This window comes from Capra hircus, chromosome 16 (assembly GCF_001704415.2).
Source record: "Capra hircus breed San Clemente chromosome 16, ASM170441v1, whole genome shotgun sequence".
NCBI lineage: Eukaryota > Metazoa > Chordata > Mammalia > Artiodactyla > Bovidae > Capra > Capra hircus.
The window spans coordinates 2,133,688-2,153,080 of NC_030823.1; the positions used below are offsets into that span (position 1 = coordinate 2,133,688).

The 19,393-nt window shown below is 55.7% G+C and overlaps 1 protein-coding gene across 15 annotated transcripts in view; it reads left to right on the forward strand.

The window, feature by feature from the left end:
* NFASC (neurofascin) overlaps positions 1-19,393 on the forward strand; it is a 202,273-nt gene that overhangs the window by 139,105 nt on the left and 43,775 nt on the right. For 11 of the 15 annotated variants that reach the window (XM_018060022.1, XM_018060028.1, XM_018060032.1 and 8 more), the window contains 9 exons: positions 3,470-3,520; positions 10,639-10,750; positions 11,173-11,357; positions 12,846-12,977; positions 15,771-15,914; positions 16,686-16,797; positions 17,098-17,264; positions 17,718-17,865; positions 18,989-19,113. In XM_018060022.1, coding sequence (XP_017915511.1) covers positions 3,470-3,520; positions 10,639-10,750; positions 11,173-11,357; positions 12,846-12,977; positions 15,771-15,914; positions 16,686-16,797; positions 17,098-17,264; positions 17,718-17,865; positions 18,989-19,113 — 1,176 coding nt within the window. The remainder of the gene's footprint in view (positions 1-3,469; positions 3,521-10,638; positions 10,751-11,172; positions 11,358-12,845; positions 12,978-15,770; positions 15,915-16,685; positions 16,798-17,097; positions 17,265-17,717; positions 17,866-18,988; positions 19,114-19,393) is intronic. The other 4 variants (XM_018060025.1, XM_018060030.1, XM_018060026.1 and 1 more) reach the window with 1 other exon arrangement.

The window sequence follows — 19,393 nt, forward strand, 5'->3', positions numbered from 1 at the left end:
TGATTGTTTGGCTGGTACCAGAATGAATCAGCGTTTCCTGACCCTGATCATTTTAGCATTGATGACCCTTCACCAGGAAAGAGAGAAGCTCGCAGTCTAGAGAGTCACTTTTTGCCAGAGACCAGCCAGCCTGGAGCTTTGGCTACAAAGTCCTCAGCCTGCTCAGGACACTGGAAGTGGCTGTATTGGTTTATACTGTGGTTTTGTCACCGACCTTCGGTATAAAAGCCCCCAAAGATGTTCATCTGTCTCAGGCAGTTGTGAATGTTTCAGTACCGTGGACAGAGGCAGTAGGGGAGGCGGTCGGGCAGAGGGCCCCCTGTGGGGCTGGCCGTTTCCACAGGTTAAAGGAAAGGGGCTGAGCCCCGGCTTCCCAGAGCGGACTGTGGGTGATTGGTGCTGCCTCCTGGGTGGGCGCGGGAGGCAGAGGAAGGCAGCGGTGAGCTCGCCCCTCTCTCAGGACACGTGGGCCCTTCTCGCCTCGCTGGCCCCTGCGTGATGGGAACCGCGGTGCTGCGGGGCGGCCCGGCCCCACCCTCCAGCCGTCCCACGGGTGGAGATGGGCCCCGAAGCAGCTTCCCTCCTGTGCGCCTTCTGTTGTGGGCTTTTCTCTTCTCCGTTCTCTTCACATCCTTCCCTCTTTTTCCCTTCTTCTCTGTTTCGCCTCCCCTTTCTTCTTTTCCCCGTTCGTCTCTCTCTGAACCCCACTTCCTCCTCCCCTAATCTCCCCCTCCGACCTCTGCGGCTCCCCACACCCTGCTCAGAGCTGCCCGTACTCTGATAGCCAACAGGATGGCCAGCAACCAGGGACAAGCCTCGCTTGTTCCTAGCAGGGTTGCCCAGCTTCAGTCCACTTGCTGCCTCTTCCCTGGTGTTTTTTATTCTGGATCCAGGCCCAGAGAGGACCCCTGAGAAGAAAGTTGGGTTGTCTGAGGTGTCGCCTCAGTGCAGAAGGGACTGCCTGCCAGCTGGCTGAGCTGAGGAGGACAGTCTGGTCTGCCCAGGGGCCTCTGGAGCCAGGACAGGGCAGGCAGCCTCGGGCAGTGGTGGAAGGGCAGGATGTTAAGGCAGCACCTCCCTGGACCTCCTTCATTGCCTCACCGGGGTCCCTCTCTCCCGACCCAGGCTTGGAGCCTGCCTGCCAGGTGGGGACTGCAGAGTCAGGTGGCCACTGCAGTCCTGGGCAGAAGCTCTCACTGGTACTTGGGGTAGAGGCAGGGAGACAGAGGTGGTGAAGAGCCTTCCTTTGTAGAATTAAGCAGTTGAAGATTTCAACAACCTTTAGAAGTTGGACTTTCCAGAAACATCCTTTTCTCTACCAGAGTTAGGTAAGGGATATTTGTTTCTGCTGCATTTCTGGGTCCCCTTCTCCACCGAAACTCTCGCCTCCAGTTGCTGAGAAATGTGCTGAGCGTTGGGGACAGAACCCTGTCGGCTTCCTGGAGTTCTCCCAGGGGCAGCTTTGGCTGGGAGCAAGTTCTGGGCATCCGTGCCAGCTCAGAACTGGGCTCAGTTGCTTAAAATAACTCAGCTGTGCTTTCTCTGCTTTCCTGCCTGGAAAGGACACAAGCGTTTTCTTGTACCTTCAGAACCAGGTCTGGGAGTGGGAGACAAATCAGACAAGTTGGGACAGCTTCAAAGACTGTTCTCACCAGGGGTTTCTTTCACAGTCTGCCCACTGAGGAAGAAATAAATCTCATCACAGCCAATTTTTTATTACCTGCATTAAAGGAAGGAGAGAAAGGATCTGATACAGAACACTGGGCAATATAAAATTATTTTAAAATCTTGCCTTGGGAGGTAGTCAAAGACAGTGAAGTAGGAATAACAAAGAGATGCCTGTCCCACTTTGGTCCCGGGTGCCTCCCGGGGACAGGAGGCAGCCGTGGGAAGGAGCAGGGCTGTCCTTGAGTCAGGCTGGAAAACTAACCCTCCTTCCTCTGACATCTGTGGTCTAAGTGACCTTCTTAGAGGCGTCAGGAAGTCTCCCTGAGTTTCTCAGATGTGCAGGTCAGTTCTGAGCGTGGGCCCTTCTGTCGCAGCTGGTGGCACAGGAGCGTGGGGCGCCCCCGTCCTCCGAGGCCCAGCCACTGCCCCTCCCGCCCCACGCTGCCCTCCCTTTTCATGCCAGTGAGGGTCGGGTTCCACCTCTACCTCCAGATAAACCCAAGCTGCCTTCCCACACACAGGCAAGGTTTTTACAACCCTCACACCCCTGTTTAAAGAATGGTCCTAATAACGAAACTCCTAGCGGACGTTAAGCAACTCTGGGACGCAGAGCGATGCCGGCGCTCCTGTTGCCTCCCCGCCATGAGTTATAAGAGGATTTGTTCCGCCTTCCAAGATGCAAATGCTCTGGCAGCCTCTCCTCCCTCAGGCTGCGGAGCTGGGTCCAGGCTTCTCGGGGCGTCTGCTTGGCTTCCAGTCGGCTCTCCCATCCCTACCCTCTGTTGGTGCTGTCAAAACTTGAACCGGTAGCTGGATAGGGATGTTGGTAGGAGAATGAAAAGCTCCTTAAGGATGTTGGCATGATCATAAGCCCCATTCCAAAATGTCTTTCTCACTGAGGATTAAATGCCCAAAGGTTTTCATTACCCAACATCAGAGCCTGCTGGTCTTGTTCTATAAGGGATGGCTTCATCCTAAGCTAGTCTAGAGAGCTTTGAACCTCTATCTTGTTAGCAGGCCTTTCCCTGTTCTAAGTGTAGAACTCACAGCTCACGCACCCTCTCCTGTCCCAGGCTCCCTTTCTGAGCCTAAACTCTGAAGCTCAGCCTAGCTGTCCCCCTCTCCCGGAATCACTCCTCGCCTCCGCAGAAGGAGGCGTTTCTGCCAACAGCCTCAGTCTGGAGACCAGGATAGTGCCCATCTGGGCAGGCTGGGGAGCTCCTGTTGCTGCTCAGCACGTGATTGCTGGGCCCTCCCAGCGCTCCTCCTGTCCCATTCTGTTGGTGATCTGTCTCTGCCTTCTCCCCTCATTACCTCCCACCCATTGCGAGTTGGCTTCTGCTCGGGTGGGTCTTCGCTCTTGCCCCAGGGCTCACTAACACTCCTTTTTCTTTAGCAACCCCAGAAGCTGGCCTGACCCAGAGTCCTGGGAACAGAGGATTTTGGTGGAAAAGAGTTGTTCAAATTGCTACAGGATACCACTAATTCATATCTCATTTGTTTGAAATTATAGTATGACCAAGCAATTAGAGGTCATGCCTAATTTCTTTATTAAAAAAGAAACTTATTATTGCCTTCTTTTGCAGGATTTAACCTTTTCTTCCCTTTTGGGAGCTGTTTTGTGTTGCTTGTTTTTCACCAAGCGTATTTCCTTTCCAAATATGCTGTGTGTTTCCTTTGCAAAAGGCCACTGGTGCTCGCTGGTTGTTTTGTGGCTTCGCATTTCTGTTGTTCTCTCCCGTTTATGCCTCCTTGACCTCTCCGTGGTCCCTGTTTGCTCACCCTCTTTTGTTTATTGCAGACCACCCCTATAATGACTCGTCCTTAAGAAACCACCCTGACATGTACAGTGGTGAGTCGCCGTGGTAACCTTGGGAGTAACCTTGCCTGTCCTAACCCCAGTTGGCCTAACTCGACTGACACCGTGTCATTAACTCGTGCCGGCTGCCAAGTCTTACAGTTGGTCAGGTCAGGGTTCCAAGGTGACTCCTGCAGAACTGGGAGGAAGGTGGCCAGTGTGGAGGGCGGAGGTGCTTGTGCGATGGTGTGGTCTCCTCGGAGATGCCAGCCTCCAGCTGTGAATTCCGCCAGGGTAGGACTTCAAAACAGCTTCTCAGAGGTTCAGTAGAAACTTAGGAATCAGTGGTGGGTAGACAGAGAATATCTGAAAATAAGGGACTTCGCACAGTCAGGAGGAAACAGGAAGTCTCGTTTCCATCGGTGGCTTGAGGAGCACAGAAAACTTTGTAGTGTTTGTTTGGCCGGGTTTAAGTGTCTGCATGTGAATTGCCTGCATCGTGCTCTGGCCTTAGTCACTGGGGATACATTTCACAGGTCCTAAATCTCTTTAAAATTCACCTGGGAAATATGAAGAAGAGTCTTGCTCTGAGTTTTCTTTCTAGGTAAGTATGAATGAAGTTGGACCATCCGTTGCGGCCTATCACCCGATTCTCTTCCCTCCTCTGGAAGTGCGCTCAGATCCAGTCCCACCCCCTCCGCCACACATTTGCAAGTCATGGAACAGTTTCCATGAGGCATATTTCTAACTCATCACACAACTGGTTGCTCAAGCTGATTAGGAGAGTAATTGGCTCTTTCCACACCTGAGCTACCCCCCAAGCGTGGCTCAAGGATGTCTCGTTTTCCTTGAGCAGCCAGAGGCATCATCATTTGCTGGCTCTGGAGACGCAGCTGCTCCCAGCATCAGTTGTGACTCAGAGCTAAGGCTGCAGGTTCCCAGGGGGGTCACTGTGGGCTCAGAAAGATAGGAAGTGTCTGTGTGGTGATGTGCTAATATAAACTGATCAGTGTCTGGAGTGGAGGAAGGGAAGGGGGAGTGAGAGCCAGGGAGACAGGCAAAGGCTTTAACTTGGCATCAAGCAGCCAGAGCCGCGCTGAGATCCTGCCAAAGAGATTTACTGCCCAAGAATGCAGGGGACCTCTGTTGGATTCTGGGCATTGCTTTCAAAATAATGGGGCCAACCACCATTATGTCAAGAGCCTCAGAGTGCTGGTGTGAAATGTGCCTTCTAAATTAGATTCTGGGTAATCTGTCATGGAAGTAGTCTTTAGGTTGGAGCCAATAGAAGCCAGTAAGTCTCGTAGAGGCCATCTGGTCCAAGCTCCTTGCTTTATATAAGATAAGCCATCCAGGCAGATGTGTAGAGTTATTCTGTCAGTGATAAGTTTGAGTGATTCTAGCCATTTAAAAAACTAGTATGTGACTGGTGGTGGATAGTATTATGAGTAAGCAGGAGTTAGAAGAATCATCCAAGGCTGGGAAACTAAACAAAGCTCACGGGAGCTCACAGGAAGATTAGCCTCATATCAATCCAAGGTGCATGGGGCTGACCAAGTATGACCTGGGCTAGAAAGAGCACGAAGTCAAAGTGAGGCACGTGCTAAACCAAGGACAACTGGCTCAGATGCTTCTAGAAGAAAACAGAAGGTGAAATGGAAGGAGAGAAGATACAGTCCTTCCCTGAGTTCCTGGACAGAGAGGCATAGTGTGATGAATAATGCCCATCACTGGAAAAGACCCTGACGCTGGGAGGGACTGGGGGCCGGAGGAGAAGGGGGCGACCCAGGATGAGATGGCTGGGTGGCATCACGGACTCGATGGACATGAGTCTGAGTGAACTCCAGGAGTTGGTGATGGAGAGAGAGGCCTGGCGTGCTGCAATTCATGGGGTCGCAAAGAGTCGGACACGACTGAGCGACTGAACTGAACTGACCCCTCTGGGCTTAGCTTTGAAATATGCCCCTTTTGTAACAGCAGGGCCAGATCATAATCACACTTTTCCTAGAGTGGTTTCGTATCCTGTGAATGTATGCCAGGTGTCCCCTGACATGCTAATTAGCAGGGGGAAGCTGGTCTGAGATGGTAACTTGCCACTTAGAATTCATCCTGGCAAGGAGACGGGCAGAGCGTGCCCTCTGAGGCAGTCTGCCTGGAACTGAACTCAGGCTCCAAGACATCCCATCAAGTGACCTTGGGCAAGTCATTCAGTCTGTTGGGACTTTACTCTCCCTATCTGCAGAATGGGTATATTACCTGCTCCAAAAGATTGCTGTGAAGATTAAATAGCATAATGTGCATATGTCCCTAGTGAGATGTGAAACACATTCATGGTTAATAAATGTTACCATTGTTGGTATTAAAGAGGATGGTTTAGTGTTGACTGGATCAAGCACGGTTGTTCTTTGCTTCTGAAATTGAGGGATGTGGAGGAATTGAAGGGGAGAGAGACAGGCACAATCACAGGAAGAAGGTACTATGGAGGGAGAAATTGTAGGGCAAACTAGAAAAACGAAAGCTTTTCCGATTCTCAGCTACGCTGAGAGCACAGTAAGAACAAAGCTCCAGCTACTGCTTGAGGGGCTGGGGGTAGATTTATGGAAGAGATTTCTTGGCAGTAGAAGATATTAAATGTCACTAGCAAAGAGTTTTGCTCACCTTCTGGGGTTGCTTGGTCAGCCGTTTCTAGAGCCAGAGAGGTGGTGAGATGCCAGGAATCCAGCCCCGTGAGTTCTCAGTTCCGAGAACCAGAAGCAGCAAAGGTAGGATCCAGCCACCCCTAAAAGCTGTGTGGCAGAGGTTTTCAGACACGTCTGATTCAGTGAACTCTCTTCTGCTAACACGCAGCACTCGACAGAGGCAAGCAACTCGGATTTCCCTTAGTCTTGCCGTGTCCTCTTGCAGGAGGCGAGTTTGTGCTGAGGCAGTTTTCATTGTCTCTGTAAAGCCAAGGTGGTTGAGGCAGAGGCGTCTCCTGATGAGCCCCTGCTGACCCGATCCCCTGGAAACCCATGAGCCCACTCTTGCCCCACAGCAAGAGCAGCAGAGGATGGACTGCCCGTGACCTCGAGGTCAGATGAGCCCATGTGGGGAGCTGTGAGTCTTCAGAGATGTGAGCGTTAGCGGCTGGATTCTGAGTTTGTTCAGATATCAGGTCTGACTCCAGCCTTGATGATTTATGAGAATAAGAGAAGCAGCATCACTCTGGAGAGGCTGGATCCCCAGCTCTGAGACGGATCCTGTGAAACACTCTGTCATCTTCCAGCACACACAGCTCATAGAGCAATCACCATTGTCTCAAGCACTCTTCCTGGGTCCCCCAGGAAAGAAATGAGCTACCCTCCCTTGGGAGCAGTGGCTCCCAAAGGTACCAGCTGGTTTATCCTTCGTAAACTTTCCTGTAAATCCGTTTCATGTAAGAGGACACTTCTTCACAGCCTCCCCTTTGAGTCCAGCCTTTTCATCCCTTAACGATCCCATATGTCACCCTGACTCCTCCTTAAGCTTTCCGTGGCCTTAACAATCCAGTTGAGATGTCTTTGGAGCCTCTTAATTTCCAGCCCAGCTTCTGTTTTTCCAGTTTAGGAGAGAAGGATCTCCCCAACTTTACTGACTAGACATCGAGGCGAGAAGGACTCTCAGCTGAGATGGCAAGAACAATATTTGAGGGAAACATCGTGGAATAGTTTCACCAGAGAAGCCCATTAAAACAAAAATATCTTTCTCCTTTATCTCTTTTGCCCTTGAATTTTGGTATTCTTTGGTTTGAGTTAAGAAAGATCTTCCCAAAACTGACTGTCGGTCGTAGGAACAAGTAGGGTATCTGTCTTTAAAGAGAGGGGCAGTATAGCATAGATGCTGCAACTGAAGCTTTGGCACCAATGGTCCAGAATCCAAACATGACTGGCTCGTGACTTTGCCAAGTCTGTTGACTCTGCTGAGCCTCTGCGTCCTCTCTGGAAAATGAGAGGCATACCCCAGGTTTGCTGTGATTTCCAAACGTGACGATGGTGGTAGAGACGGAGCCGAGCCTGGTGCTTGGCCTGCAGTGAGCAGCCAAGTGGCAGCCCTGACTATGACCTCTGCCCTTAAGACACTCTTCCCTGTGTTTCTGATCTTTGGCCTGGCTGCAGTGGCTTCCCCTCCTTTGGGACCACTCTGGTTGCTAGCCCGCATCCTGTAAATGAGGGATGCTGTGGCCTTTTTATAGGCCCAGCTGCAGTGTGTCCAGGCAGCCACAGGGGGCCGCTGTGCTCCCTTCCCCCTCTCCCATACTGGCCGTGCTGGTCACGTGTGCTTACAGGGCTGCATGCTAAGGTGTGAATTAAGTGTCCACAGGGACACACATTGGTTGCCGCAGGTTTGGTCCCACGTGGAAGGAATATGCTGACTGAACTTCCGTGTAACCCCCCCAGTTCCCAGCTCTCAACAGATCCACCAAACTGGCACCAGAGCCTCCTGCCTGCAGACCTCCTTCTCCTCCTGGTGCCCCTGGCCTTGTGCTCTCTGACCATTTGGGCGACTCCAGGCTGACGGGTGGGAGGAAGCTGCTGCCTTGGCATCAGGCTGCTTTGGTACTGAGAGCTGGATGCGCTTAGAGTTACAGATGGTAACGAATTAACCACATAATGGATTAACCCCTTGAGTAGCCCATGTTGTATGTGTGTATGCTGGTGGGACGGATGAGGCATCTGCATAGAGAGATGACACGGGGTAAACCGTTGCCTTCTTTTTTCTTCTTTCCTCCTCTTGAATTTATTCATTCCACAAACATTTACCGAACACTTGCTACACTGCATGTATTGTGCCAGCAGACTAATTACCTCCACGTATGTTTCATCATTGCTTCCCCTTGATGAGAGGATAAAATTCATGCCAGTTCTGCGATACACCCTCCTCTGATGGCTGATAGAGAGAAGCTGGGCACCTGTAGGACAGGAGCCCCGCTGCACCAGCCAGACCCCAGCTAGCCCCTGAGCCCAGCAGGGGCACTGAGACAGGGTCCCTGCCACTCTGTCCTCGTTCCACTAGCACCCAGCAACGGTACCTGCCCCGCCCGGAAGCATGCCCGCTCTCACTCCAGGCACCCAGCAACAGTACCTGCCCCGCCTGGAAGCATGCCCGCTCTCACTCCAGGCACCCAGTAACAGTACCTGCCCCGCCCGGAAGCATGCCCGCTCTCACTCCAGGCACCCAGTAACAGTACCTGCCCCGCCCGGAAGCATGCCCGCTCTCACTCCAGGCACCCAGCAACAGTACCTGCCCCGCCCGGAAGCATGCCCGCTCTCACTCCAGGCACCCAGTAACAGTACCTGCCCCGCCTGGAAGCATGCTCGCTCTCACTCCATGCACCCAGTAACTACCTGCCCCGCCCGGAAGCATGCCCGCTCTCACTCCAGGCACCCAGTAACAGTACCTGCCCCGCCCGGAAGCATGCCCGCTCTCACTCCAGGCACCCAGTAACAGTACCTGCCCCGCCCGGAAGCATGCCCGCTCTCACTCCAGGCACCCAGTAACAGTACCTGCCCCGCCTGGAAGCATGCCCGCTCTCACTCCAGGCACCCAGTAACTACCTGCCCCGCCTGGAAGCATGCCCGCTCTCACTCCAGGCACCCAGTAACAGTACCTGCCCCGCCTGGAAGCATGCCCGCTCTCACTCCAGGCACCCAGTAACAGTACCTGCCCCGCCTGGAAGCATGCTCGCTCTCACTCCAGGCACCCAGTAACAGTACCTGCCCCGCCTGGAAGCATGCTCGTTCTCACTCCAGGCACCCAGTAACAGTACCTGCCCCACCTGGAAGCATGCCCGCTCTCACTCCAGGCACCCAGTAACAGTACCTGCCCCGCCTGGAAGCATGCTCGCTCTCACCTCAGGCACCCAGTAACAGTACCTGCCCACCTGGAAGCATGCCCGCTCTCACTCCAGGCACCCAGTAACAGTACCTGCCCCGCCTGGAAGCATGCCCGCTCTCACTCCAGGCACCCAGTAACACTACCTGCCCCATCTGGAAGCATGCCCGGCTCTCACTGCAGGCACGTCTGAGGGCTCCCAGCCCCTGGCAGCCCCGCCTCCCCTCCAGCTGAGTCAGAGACCCGTTAAACCTGTGGGTAGGCCCAGCTTGTATTTATATTTTTAACTCTTCTTGTTGACAGTCATACACCTTTTGAGCAAAGGTGACCCCTCCAGTTTGCCCTTGCTTTGGGGTTCCTGGTTACAGAATCCTTGTTCTTCCTCATCCCATCTCATTCATTCCCGTAGAACTGTGCAGAGAGCTCTAAGGGAGAGGTGAGGCTCAGGTAAGGTGGGGTCCACTGCGCTGGGGTGTCCCCAGACTTGCATGACCCCCTCAACAGGGAAAGAGCCACCCTGAGCGTGTCGCCTCTGTGAGCCCCTGTCCTTGTAAAGCTGTGTGTGCCTCACCGATTGCAGGCCCCAGGGCTGCTCCAGCCAGGTCGAGTGGTGGAGCGGCTCCTCCGTCTCGGCTGCACTTGCTTCTCACCCCTCCCTCGGTCTCTCACATCCAATTAACACCCTCCTCCCTGCCGTGCCAAAGTCATTAGTGAAGCAGCAGACTGGTTTCTAGCCCCACAGTGATTTCCTGTCATCCCTGTTCATTAATTCTCCCCCTGTCTTTGCTAAGCCGTTAATAATACTCCTGGCACCTCTGACTGTTCATCTGAGTCTTTGTGGCTTCATCCCGGCTCCTTGTCTCTGGGCTCCCAAAGAGCAGGTTGTCTGTCCTGTGGCCCCAAGCTGAGAGGGCCTCCCTGGGGCCACCGTGCTGGCCTCTGGATCCCAGCATGGGATGCGCAGGGAGTGGACTGTCCTGCTCAGGCAGCCCTTGCCCCTTCCAGGGACAGAGAGGCTTACTGAACTGGGGGGACGCTGGGCTTCTCTTGGCAGAGCCTTTCAGAGCTTAGAGCTGCTCACACACATGTGCCGGTGGGGCCGAGGAGCCCCGCGCTTCCTAACACACCTCTCTTAATAATGCCCCAGCCCCTGGGGTGGTTTCAGCGGCACGGAAGGGGGTGGGGGTCTGGGGCTGGTGCCTCTGCGGCTAAGGGCATCATCAGGAGGGCATGACGACCTTTCTCTCTAGTCCAATAGCTCGGCCCAGCTGGGACAGCCCTCTGGGCAGTAAGCTCACAGAGCTTGTTCCATCCTGTTTCAGCCCGAGGAGTTGCAGAGAGAACACCCAGCTTCATGTATCCCCAGGGCACCGCGAGCAGTCAGATGGTGCTGCGTGGCATGGACCTCCTGCTGGAGTGCATCGCCTCCGGGGTGTATGTACGGGGTGTTTGCACCCCGACTTCTGCCCGCCTTTGAGGAGGATGGGTTGGGGGGTTGTGCATGCTCTTGTTGCAGCATTTTTCCGGGGGTGGGGTGGGAGAGAGAAGCAGACAGCTCCTAGTGAGGACGCTGCCAATCACCGTCATCCCATTCCGGCCGCCTTTCTTTCTCATATACTGAGGAGAGGCGGGAGCTAGGCTTCCTGTATGCGTTAGACCCCCTTGTGATCTTAGCTGAGTCCTTTGTGTGCCCTGTGGCCGAGCATCCCCTTTGCACAAGAGGGATCAGCCCTCGAAGGACACGCATCCTCCTGAGCCCGAGGACACCATAAGCACACCGTGGTATCCTGGGCTCCACAGGCGTGGCAGAGCCACATTTGGTGGTAAGTCCCTGTTTTTCACTTGGTCTCTCTTAGCCCCACACCAGACATTGCATGGTACAAGAAAGGCGGGGATCTGCCATCCGACAAGGCCAAGTTTGAGAACTTCAACAAGGCCCTGCGCATCACCAACGTGTCCGAGGAAGACTCCGGGGAGTATTTCTGCCTGGCCTCCAACAAGATGGGCAGTATCCGGCACACGATCTCGGTGAGAGTGAAGGGTACGTTGTGCGCATTTCTCATTACGACAGTCTCGCCAGCCCTCAACTCCACGGCCATCCCTCCCTCTCGGGGCGGTTGCGTGAGTGGGGAAAACACCAGCACACTGATGAGTGGCAATAGCGACCTGCAGGAGTGTGTAAGGGCAGGGGGGAAGGGGGGTGTCACGGGCGGAGATCCCCCCACCATTGCCCTCCTCCCCTGAGCGCCTCGGGCTCTCTCAGCAGGCGCACTCTCTTCTGTGGCCCGTTTGGATGACCCGGAACCTGTCTTTCGTTTCTCATTCCTGTTCATGGTGTGTTGTCTTAGCCCTGTGCTGTCTGTGTACTTGAACGTGGTTCTTTTTAAAAACGGGGAGGGATCATGGCCTGAATTTTTTTTTAGGAGATCACTTCCCTCCCCTAAGAACACCTGAGCTGTTGTCAGCAATGGAGCACGTGTCTTTGTGGGTCCCAGCCATGGGGCTGGGAGGTCCGCCAATCACTTCTCAGTCTGAATGGCGGGGCTGAATGGATGATCGGGTGATGAGGTTAAATACTACAGGACAAGAACTTTCTTAGCACAAGCTCATTGACCTGTGACCTTGGTTTCAGCACCACACTCAGAATAGGGGTGCTTAACATTTATTGGGGTTTCAAGATCTTTGAATTCTGATCTGAAGGACCCTCTTCTCAGAGAAATCCACATAGTCACAAAATTTTCAAACAGTTGGAAGGAGTGGCCAGCTAAGAGCTTTTGCTGACCAAAGGTCAACAGTAAAAGAATGAACAGCATGCCTTTCCTAAGTGGTCTGATCTTGCAGCAATAGCGTGGAAATCCCCTTCTACTTTACTGCCCTCCCCGGCTCGAACCCTTGGGTGCACATCAGGAGGGCCTGCTGCTGCTGCTGCTGCTAAGTCGCTTCAGCCGTGTCTGACTCTGTGTGACCCCATAGACGGCAGCCCACCAGGCTCCGCCGTCCCTGGGATTCTCCAGGCAAGAACACTGGAGTGGGGTGCCATTGCCTTCTCCAGTGCATGAAAGTGAAAAGTGAAAGTGAAGTTGCTCAGTCATGTCTGACTCTTAGCGACCCCATGGACTGCAGCCCACCAGGCTCCTCCATCCATGGGATTTCCCAGGCAAGAGTACTGGGGTGGGGTGCCATTGCCTTTTCTGAGTAGCTCTCAAATCATTGGCTGCCTGGGCTTCCCCCGGGGATTCTGACTTACTAGGTTGAAGATGGGCCCTGGCATTTGTGTTTCTAAAAAGCTCTTCAGGAGGCCTCAGTTTAGAACTCTTGTTCTGTGAACTTGAAATAAACCAGTCCGCATCTGCAGTGCCGAGTCAACCAGAGGTCTGGACCGTCATCCCATCAGGATGAGCCCTGGGCCGGTACGGGCGGCGGGGGCTGGCACTCGGGGGCTCCTGCCTTCCGAGAGGGAGCCCACTTGGCTTCTTCCGCCTGCTTGTGTCATCTGACACCCCTGCCTGTGCCTGTCCTTGTCTTCCAGCTGCTCCATACTGGCTGGATGAACCCAAGAACCTCATCCTGGCTCCTGGCGAGGACGGGAGACTGGTGTGTCGAGCCAATGGAAACCCCAAGCCCACGGTCCAGTGGATGGTGAACGGGGAACCTCTGCAATGTGAGTAACCGCTGCTGTCCTGCCTGTCTCTGCTCTCCCTCCTGGGAGCATCCAGCTCCCCACCCCTGTGGACCAGCTCTGTGCCATCAGAAGTGAGGGAGCGGCCCATCCCTTTGGACCCTTCAAGGGGGAGGAAACCTGCCTCCTTTGTGCGAGAGAGAACAGGAGGCCCGTGCCCGTGTTTAGGGGATTTCTGCTCCCTAGGGTTTTTTCATAAATGTCTGCTTTCTGCCCCTAATAACTGCAAACCCAGTTCAAGAGCTGGGGACCTCAGCTGTGTCCCTGAGATTATGGGCTCTGGGTCATGGGGCTCAGCAGGTAGAGGAGACCTTGGTAGCTCATCTTCATTGCCCCCCCACCAAACCCCTCCCTCTGCTGAGGGTATAATAAGAGGCAGGGTTGTGCGACAACATGGGCCATACGATCGGAAATGAGGGGAAGCCCCTCTGAGAGCAGAGCTGCCCAGAGCAGTTACTGAGTGCACACTGGCGTCCAGGGAGGTTTAGTCCCCTCCAGATGCAGGGGTGCGTGGCTCCAGGCTCCTTCCAGCCAGAGTCTCAGTCGAAGTTTCACATCTGAATTCACTCTAGTTGCATTTACTCGTTAAAAAACAACTTTGGTTTGGCTGCACTGCGCCTTCATTGCCGCGCAGGCTTTTCTCCAACTGTGGGGAGCGGGGCCCCTCCCCGGCTGCGGGGGCGGGGCTCGTCTCCGGTCGCGGTGTGCGGGCTTCTCACTGCAGTGGCCTCTCTGCTCGTGGAGCTCGGGCTCCAGGGCGCAGTAGTTTGCCGCTTGGGCTTGGTTGCCCCGTGGCATGTGGGATCTTCCCGGGCCAGGGAGCGAACCTGTGTCTTCTGCATTGGCAGGTGGATCCCTTGCCACTTTCCGCTACCAGGGAAGCCCTGCTTTACGTTTTAAATGTCCTGTCCTTACTTTCTCTGAAGGGTCAGAGCAAATACAAACTGGATTATCAACCAGATGGGACAGAAACTAGATGGCAAGAACTCAGAGCCTAACTCGTGAGCAACAGCTGATAAAAGGTGGAGAGGTAGGGAGACAGGCAGAGGAGAAGGCGTGAATGCACCTTTCTAGACTTTTACTGGGTGCCGGGCGCTGAGCATCCCTCTTACCTCATTAACCTCAGACATTGAAGATGAGGAAATGAAGTGCTGCCTTTGCAGCAGCTGCCCAAGGTCACACGACCCGGGACTGAGGGAGCTGGAGGCTGCTGTGACAACGCCCAACCTGCCCGGTTTGGTGCTGAGCCTCTGGTTGTCCTGGGAGATAGCCTCCCCCTGCATGCAAGCCACTTACTGACTTGGCCTGCCCTCTGCCCTTCTCCCTGTCCTGATGGCACTTTGGGGATAAGGCAGACAAAGGCTCTAAACTCCACAGCACCATTAAAGAAATGCAGAGCCCGGGATTTGCAGCTGAGCCCTGGCCCTGGCAAGGTCCCCCATCATTCAAAGGAGTGACTGGGAGAAACGCTGGTCGCCTCGCCAGGCGAGGAGACGTAAAGTTGCTGGCGTTGCTTCCTTTGTGCCTTTTTGCTGAGATGCCGGAAGAAGGGTAAGAATGCTGACCTTGGCTTTGCTCACTGGCTGATTCCACATCTCCAGGCTCAGACCTGCTGTCTGTGGGGTGGCGCCTGTGGGGCCGGGCCCTGGGTCCCCCTCTGTTGACTCCTGGGGAAGGTCTGAGTGACCCTGGGTGAGGTCATAGATCACACAAGCCAAGTCATCTGGCCCAGGCCCAGAACCTTACAGAGGAAAGGCACCTCGTGGTGTGAAAGATGAGAAAAGGGTGGATTCTTTACATTCCTGGAAAACTTTTATTTGTATCACTTGTTATCTCATTCTTGCTCTCTTACCCTACCCTTCCTCAGAGGAGGGGAAGATGGAAGAAATGCTTCCCTACTTGACAGGTGAAGGAAGTGAGGCCCGGAGGAGCTACTGATTTGCCCCAACTCTTAGAGTGATTTGGGCTTCCCTGGGAGCTGGTGGTAAAGAACCCCCCTGCCAGTTCAGGAGACATAAGAGATGCGGGTTCGATCTCTGGGTCGGGAAGATCCCCTGGCGGAGGGCGTGGCACCCACTCCAGTATTCTTGCCTGGAGAATCCCGTGGACAGAGGAGCCTGGCAGGCTAAGGTCCATAGGATTGCAAAGAGTCGGATGTGCCTAAAGCGACTCCCCAGCCTCCATTCTCAGCATCCACGGACAGGAGAACTGCGGCAGGGGTGTCCTCTCAGTGCGCACGTGTCTTGGGAAGGTTAGGTCCCTTTGGCAAATGCAAGGGTGCATCAACTTTCAGCAGGCGTGCGCCTCCAGGTTTAACTTTGTGGACGTCTGCAGAGTGCTCTGCTCAGAGGATGGGAAGCGGGCAGGTCCCACCTAGTTGTGTATTGCTTTTCAAAACACTTTTCATATGCTTTTCAAAACCCTTTTGAGTATATGCACGTTGAGTTAAGATGCTAACAGCAACCAGCCAGCCCTCCCACCACATGTGCTCAGCCCTCTTCTAAGGACATGCATAGACTCTTCAGTCATCCTCATAGAAATGCCACGGGGTGGTGTTATCCCCAGACAGGAGACCGAAGCGTTTAGAGCCAGTAGGGCCAGTGCATAATGTGGTTAGAATTCAAACCACAGCTGCCCAGCTGCCATGTAGCTTTGACTGGGATTCCTGTTCCCAGTGGACGGATTGAGAAATAGACTCTGGCTCAGTCCTACCAGAGTCCCACACGCCCTCTGCCCGCCCTCCCCACCTTACGAGGAGCACCTTCCTGTCCGTAGCGGCGCCGCCCAACCCCAACCGTGAGGTGGCCGGGGACACCATCATCTTCCGTGACACGCAGATCAGCAGCCGGGCCGTGTATCAGTGCAACAGCTCCAACGAGCACGGCTACCTGCTGGCCAACGCCTTCGTCAGCGTGCTAGGTGAGTGCGCCCCTCTCCGCTCGCCTTCCGGGGGCCTCCCGGGCCCTGCTCGGAGCGTGGGCTCCCTCTCTGCTTGAGAGATCGGTCAGGCTGCAGGGAGAAGGGCAGCGGAGTGGGGAAGTGTGGAGACCCAGGGTGAAATGAGGAGGGGTGATGGAGGACTTAAAATCTGCAGAGCTGGGTGTGCAGACTGTTCATTCCACTCAGAGGACGAACGGAGAGCTGAAACGCCAGTCTCAGTCCCCTCCCTCCCCCAATAAGAGAAGGGACCATCTCACCTTCTTGGTGTGTCCATGTTGAGTCTCCCATGGGTTCTCCGTGGCCTTAGGGTAGGAACTACCCTGAGTGTGTTTGTGGCCCTCCTGGAGCAGACAGAGGGCAGTGGGCAGGTGCCACTAGGAGAAGCCTTGGGGCTGTGGAGGGGCAGATACAGAAGCTGCTGGAAGGCTGGGGGCGTCCTCTGCAAAAGTGGGACTGGATGTAGGCTAGGTGCAGATGGGTAAGCTTCCTCCTTCCTCACCTAATCTGGGAGGGAGGTTGATGGGGGAGGTCACGCTGGTATTTAGAAAGCTGCCCCGAGGAGAAGGCACACAGAGATAATACTGGTCCCCAAGGAGGGGGAGGAAGGCAGACACCCACCCAAGGTCAGGGTTAGGTCTCTGGGGTCACAGAGGAAGGCAGACGCCCGCCCAAGGTCAGGGTTAGGTCTCTGGGGTCGCAGAGGAAGGCAGACCCCCACCCAAGGTCAGGGTTAGGTCTCTGGGGTTGCAGACGTGCCGCCTCGGATGCTGTCGCCCCGGAACCAGCTCATCAGGGTGATCCTGTACAACCGGACCCGGCTGGACTGCCCGTTCTTTGGGTCTCCCATCCCCACGCTCCGATGGTAAGTTCCAGGAGACCCGGCTTCCCCCACGGGGGCATCTGTAGGGGCATCTGTCTCACCTCTCTCATCACATTCGGCCCATGAGAGGGGTTCAGCAAGTCCTGGGAGCCGCAAAGGGTGGAGGCTAAGACGAGGCTGGCAGAGCATCTGGGTCAGGCCTCTTATTGTGCAAGGAAGGAAACTGAGGCCAGAGGCTTGCCAAGGCCAGCCCTGGGTGGGGGCGGACGCACGGCTCGGGGCCCCTTCCCCCCGGGCTGGCCCTTTCTCAGCATGCTGTGTGTCCCGCTGCTCCGTTGTGAGGTTTAAGAATGGACAAGGAAGCAACCTGGACGGTGGCAACTACCACGTCTATGAGAACGGCAGTCTGGAGATCAAGATGATCCGAAAAGAGGACCAGGGCATCTACACCTGTGTTGCCACCAACATCCTGGGCAAAGCAGAGAACCAGGTCCGCCTTGAGGTCAAAGGTAAAGGAGAGGGTCACTAGGTAGAGGGCGCAGTGAGTTGGGGAGTGGGGGGCATTTCTAACTTTGAGAACGCCATCTCCTCAAAGCTATCCGTGTGTGTCACTTTGAAAGCGCACCGCCCTTAATGTTTAATCCCTAGTGGGACCTCCCTCAGGGCCCCCAGCTGGTCTGGGTGCTGCACATACTTCCCTAGGCAGGGAAGCCTGCTCCCCACACCAGCTCCCCACCACCGCCCCAGAAACCACGTCCTGTGTTCCTGAGCCAGCAAGAAAGGGCCCGGGCATTATTTCCACTGGGGATCTCCTATTCCGGGCCTCCCCGACCAGTTCACCTAACTGAATCCCATTTCTGCCACCCTCCGCGGTCCATGCAAGCTAGTCTTGCGTGTCACCCTGTGGCCGCTCGCGGGTGGGGGTGGCAGAGAGGAGCTCGAGCTCAGGCGCTTCTCCGCAGACCCCACGAGGATCTACCGGATGCCCGAGGACCAGGTCGCCAAGAGGGGCAGCACGGCGCAGCTGGAGTGCCGCGTGAAGCACGACCCCTCCCTGAAGCTCACAGTCTCCTGGCTGAAGGATGATGAGCCGCTCTACATCAGCAACAGGTCTCTGCTCCTGCCTCCCTGCCTGCTGCTCTCTGGGGCCCTGCCTTCTCCCTTGCTCCTGGTGACGTGTGGACGCACCTGCGGCTCCTATGTCGGTGTTTCGCTGCAGAACCGCCGAAGAGGGTTCTGGACCCCTCAGGGGAGACCCCCTCCAGTGCCTGCCCTCTCTCCACTCAGCGCCCTGCTCCTCTCCCCTCCTTCCCTCCTTTCCCTCCTCTCTCCATCTGCACTCTCTTCTCTGTCCTTCGGCCCCTCCTTGCTCCTCTTTGGTGTCCAGACTGTTCGCGCCCCCGCCTCCTTGCAGCCCAGCCAGCAGTTCCGCATCCCCCGACAGAGGGCGGGGCTGCCTGAGCAGGCTCTGACCCTGTGGTTAGTCGGCTCGCCCTTACTGTGCCCTGGGCCCACGCCTGTCCTCTCCCTCAGCCAGATTCGGATCTGACTGGAGTTGAGGGCGGGCCCAGGCGTAGATGGTGTGTAAAGTCCCCCAGCTGTTGGGAATATGCAGCTGGGGCTGAGAACGTTGCTCTGAGCCTCCTCCCGGGCTCTCTTCTGTGCCAGCTTCTGTCTTGGGGCAGGGTGCACATGGGTACCAGCTGGGTCTGCTGATCATCTGGTTTCCTGGAGGGGCATAATCCTCCAGTGGGCACGGGTTTTGCTGGCACCCAGCTCCTGGGTGCCCTCCTCCCTCTGTGGAGACAGTTCAGGGGAGCCCAGGGCACTTGGCTGAGCGCAGGCATCGCTCTGGGTTGGAGACAGAGCTGGGAGCTTGAGAAGACCTGCCTTCAGCGGTGTGCCAAGCTATGCCCTAATTCAGGAGGGGAGCGCAGAGGACCTGGGGTTGGGGGGGAATCTGAGCACGGTGAATACAGAGGGGGCCGCTCTAGTGCCGCCTGTGTTCTGTCCCCTCCGTGAAGCTCCATGAGTGCTCAGCGTGACAGGAAGACCCTGCCCCTCCCACAGCACTGCGATGAGCCCCCGTCCCCTAGGAAGGGCTGCAGCTGCCCGCTCGGACCCACTGTCCCCACCCCAGGGAAAAGGTGGACAGGCAGTGCCCGCCAGCCCCGCCTCCCTACCTCACTGCCTCCCCTCCACCTTCCTCCAACCCCTCCCTGTTCCTTTGCAGAATGAAGAAGGAGGAGGACTCCCTGACCATCTTCGGCGTGGCCGAGCGGGACCAGGGCAGCTACACGTGCGTAGCCAGCACTGAGCTGGACCAAGACCTGGCGAAAGCCTACCTGACCGTGCTAGGTAACCACCGCTGCCCCCGCCCTGCCGCTGCCCCCGCCCCGCTTCCTCGTGTCCAGAGAGGTGGGGGTGGCTCGGAGGGCAGCGCCCGCAGTCAGCCAGCCAGCCAGGCGTGGGGGTCCTCTTGTCTGAAGGCCTGAGGGTTAGGAAGCTGCTCCTCTCAGAGCAGGCTGTACTGGATGCCTTACCTCCTGAATGGAATTGCTGACTCGCCTCAGTCCTCAACTGAAAGGTGCCGGAGGAGAGAGGGATGGACGGGGTTCTTATTGTGGTCGTCTTTACC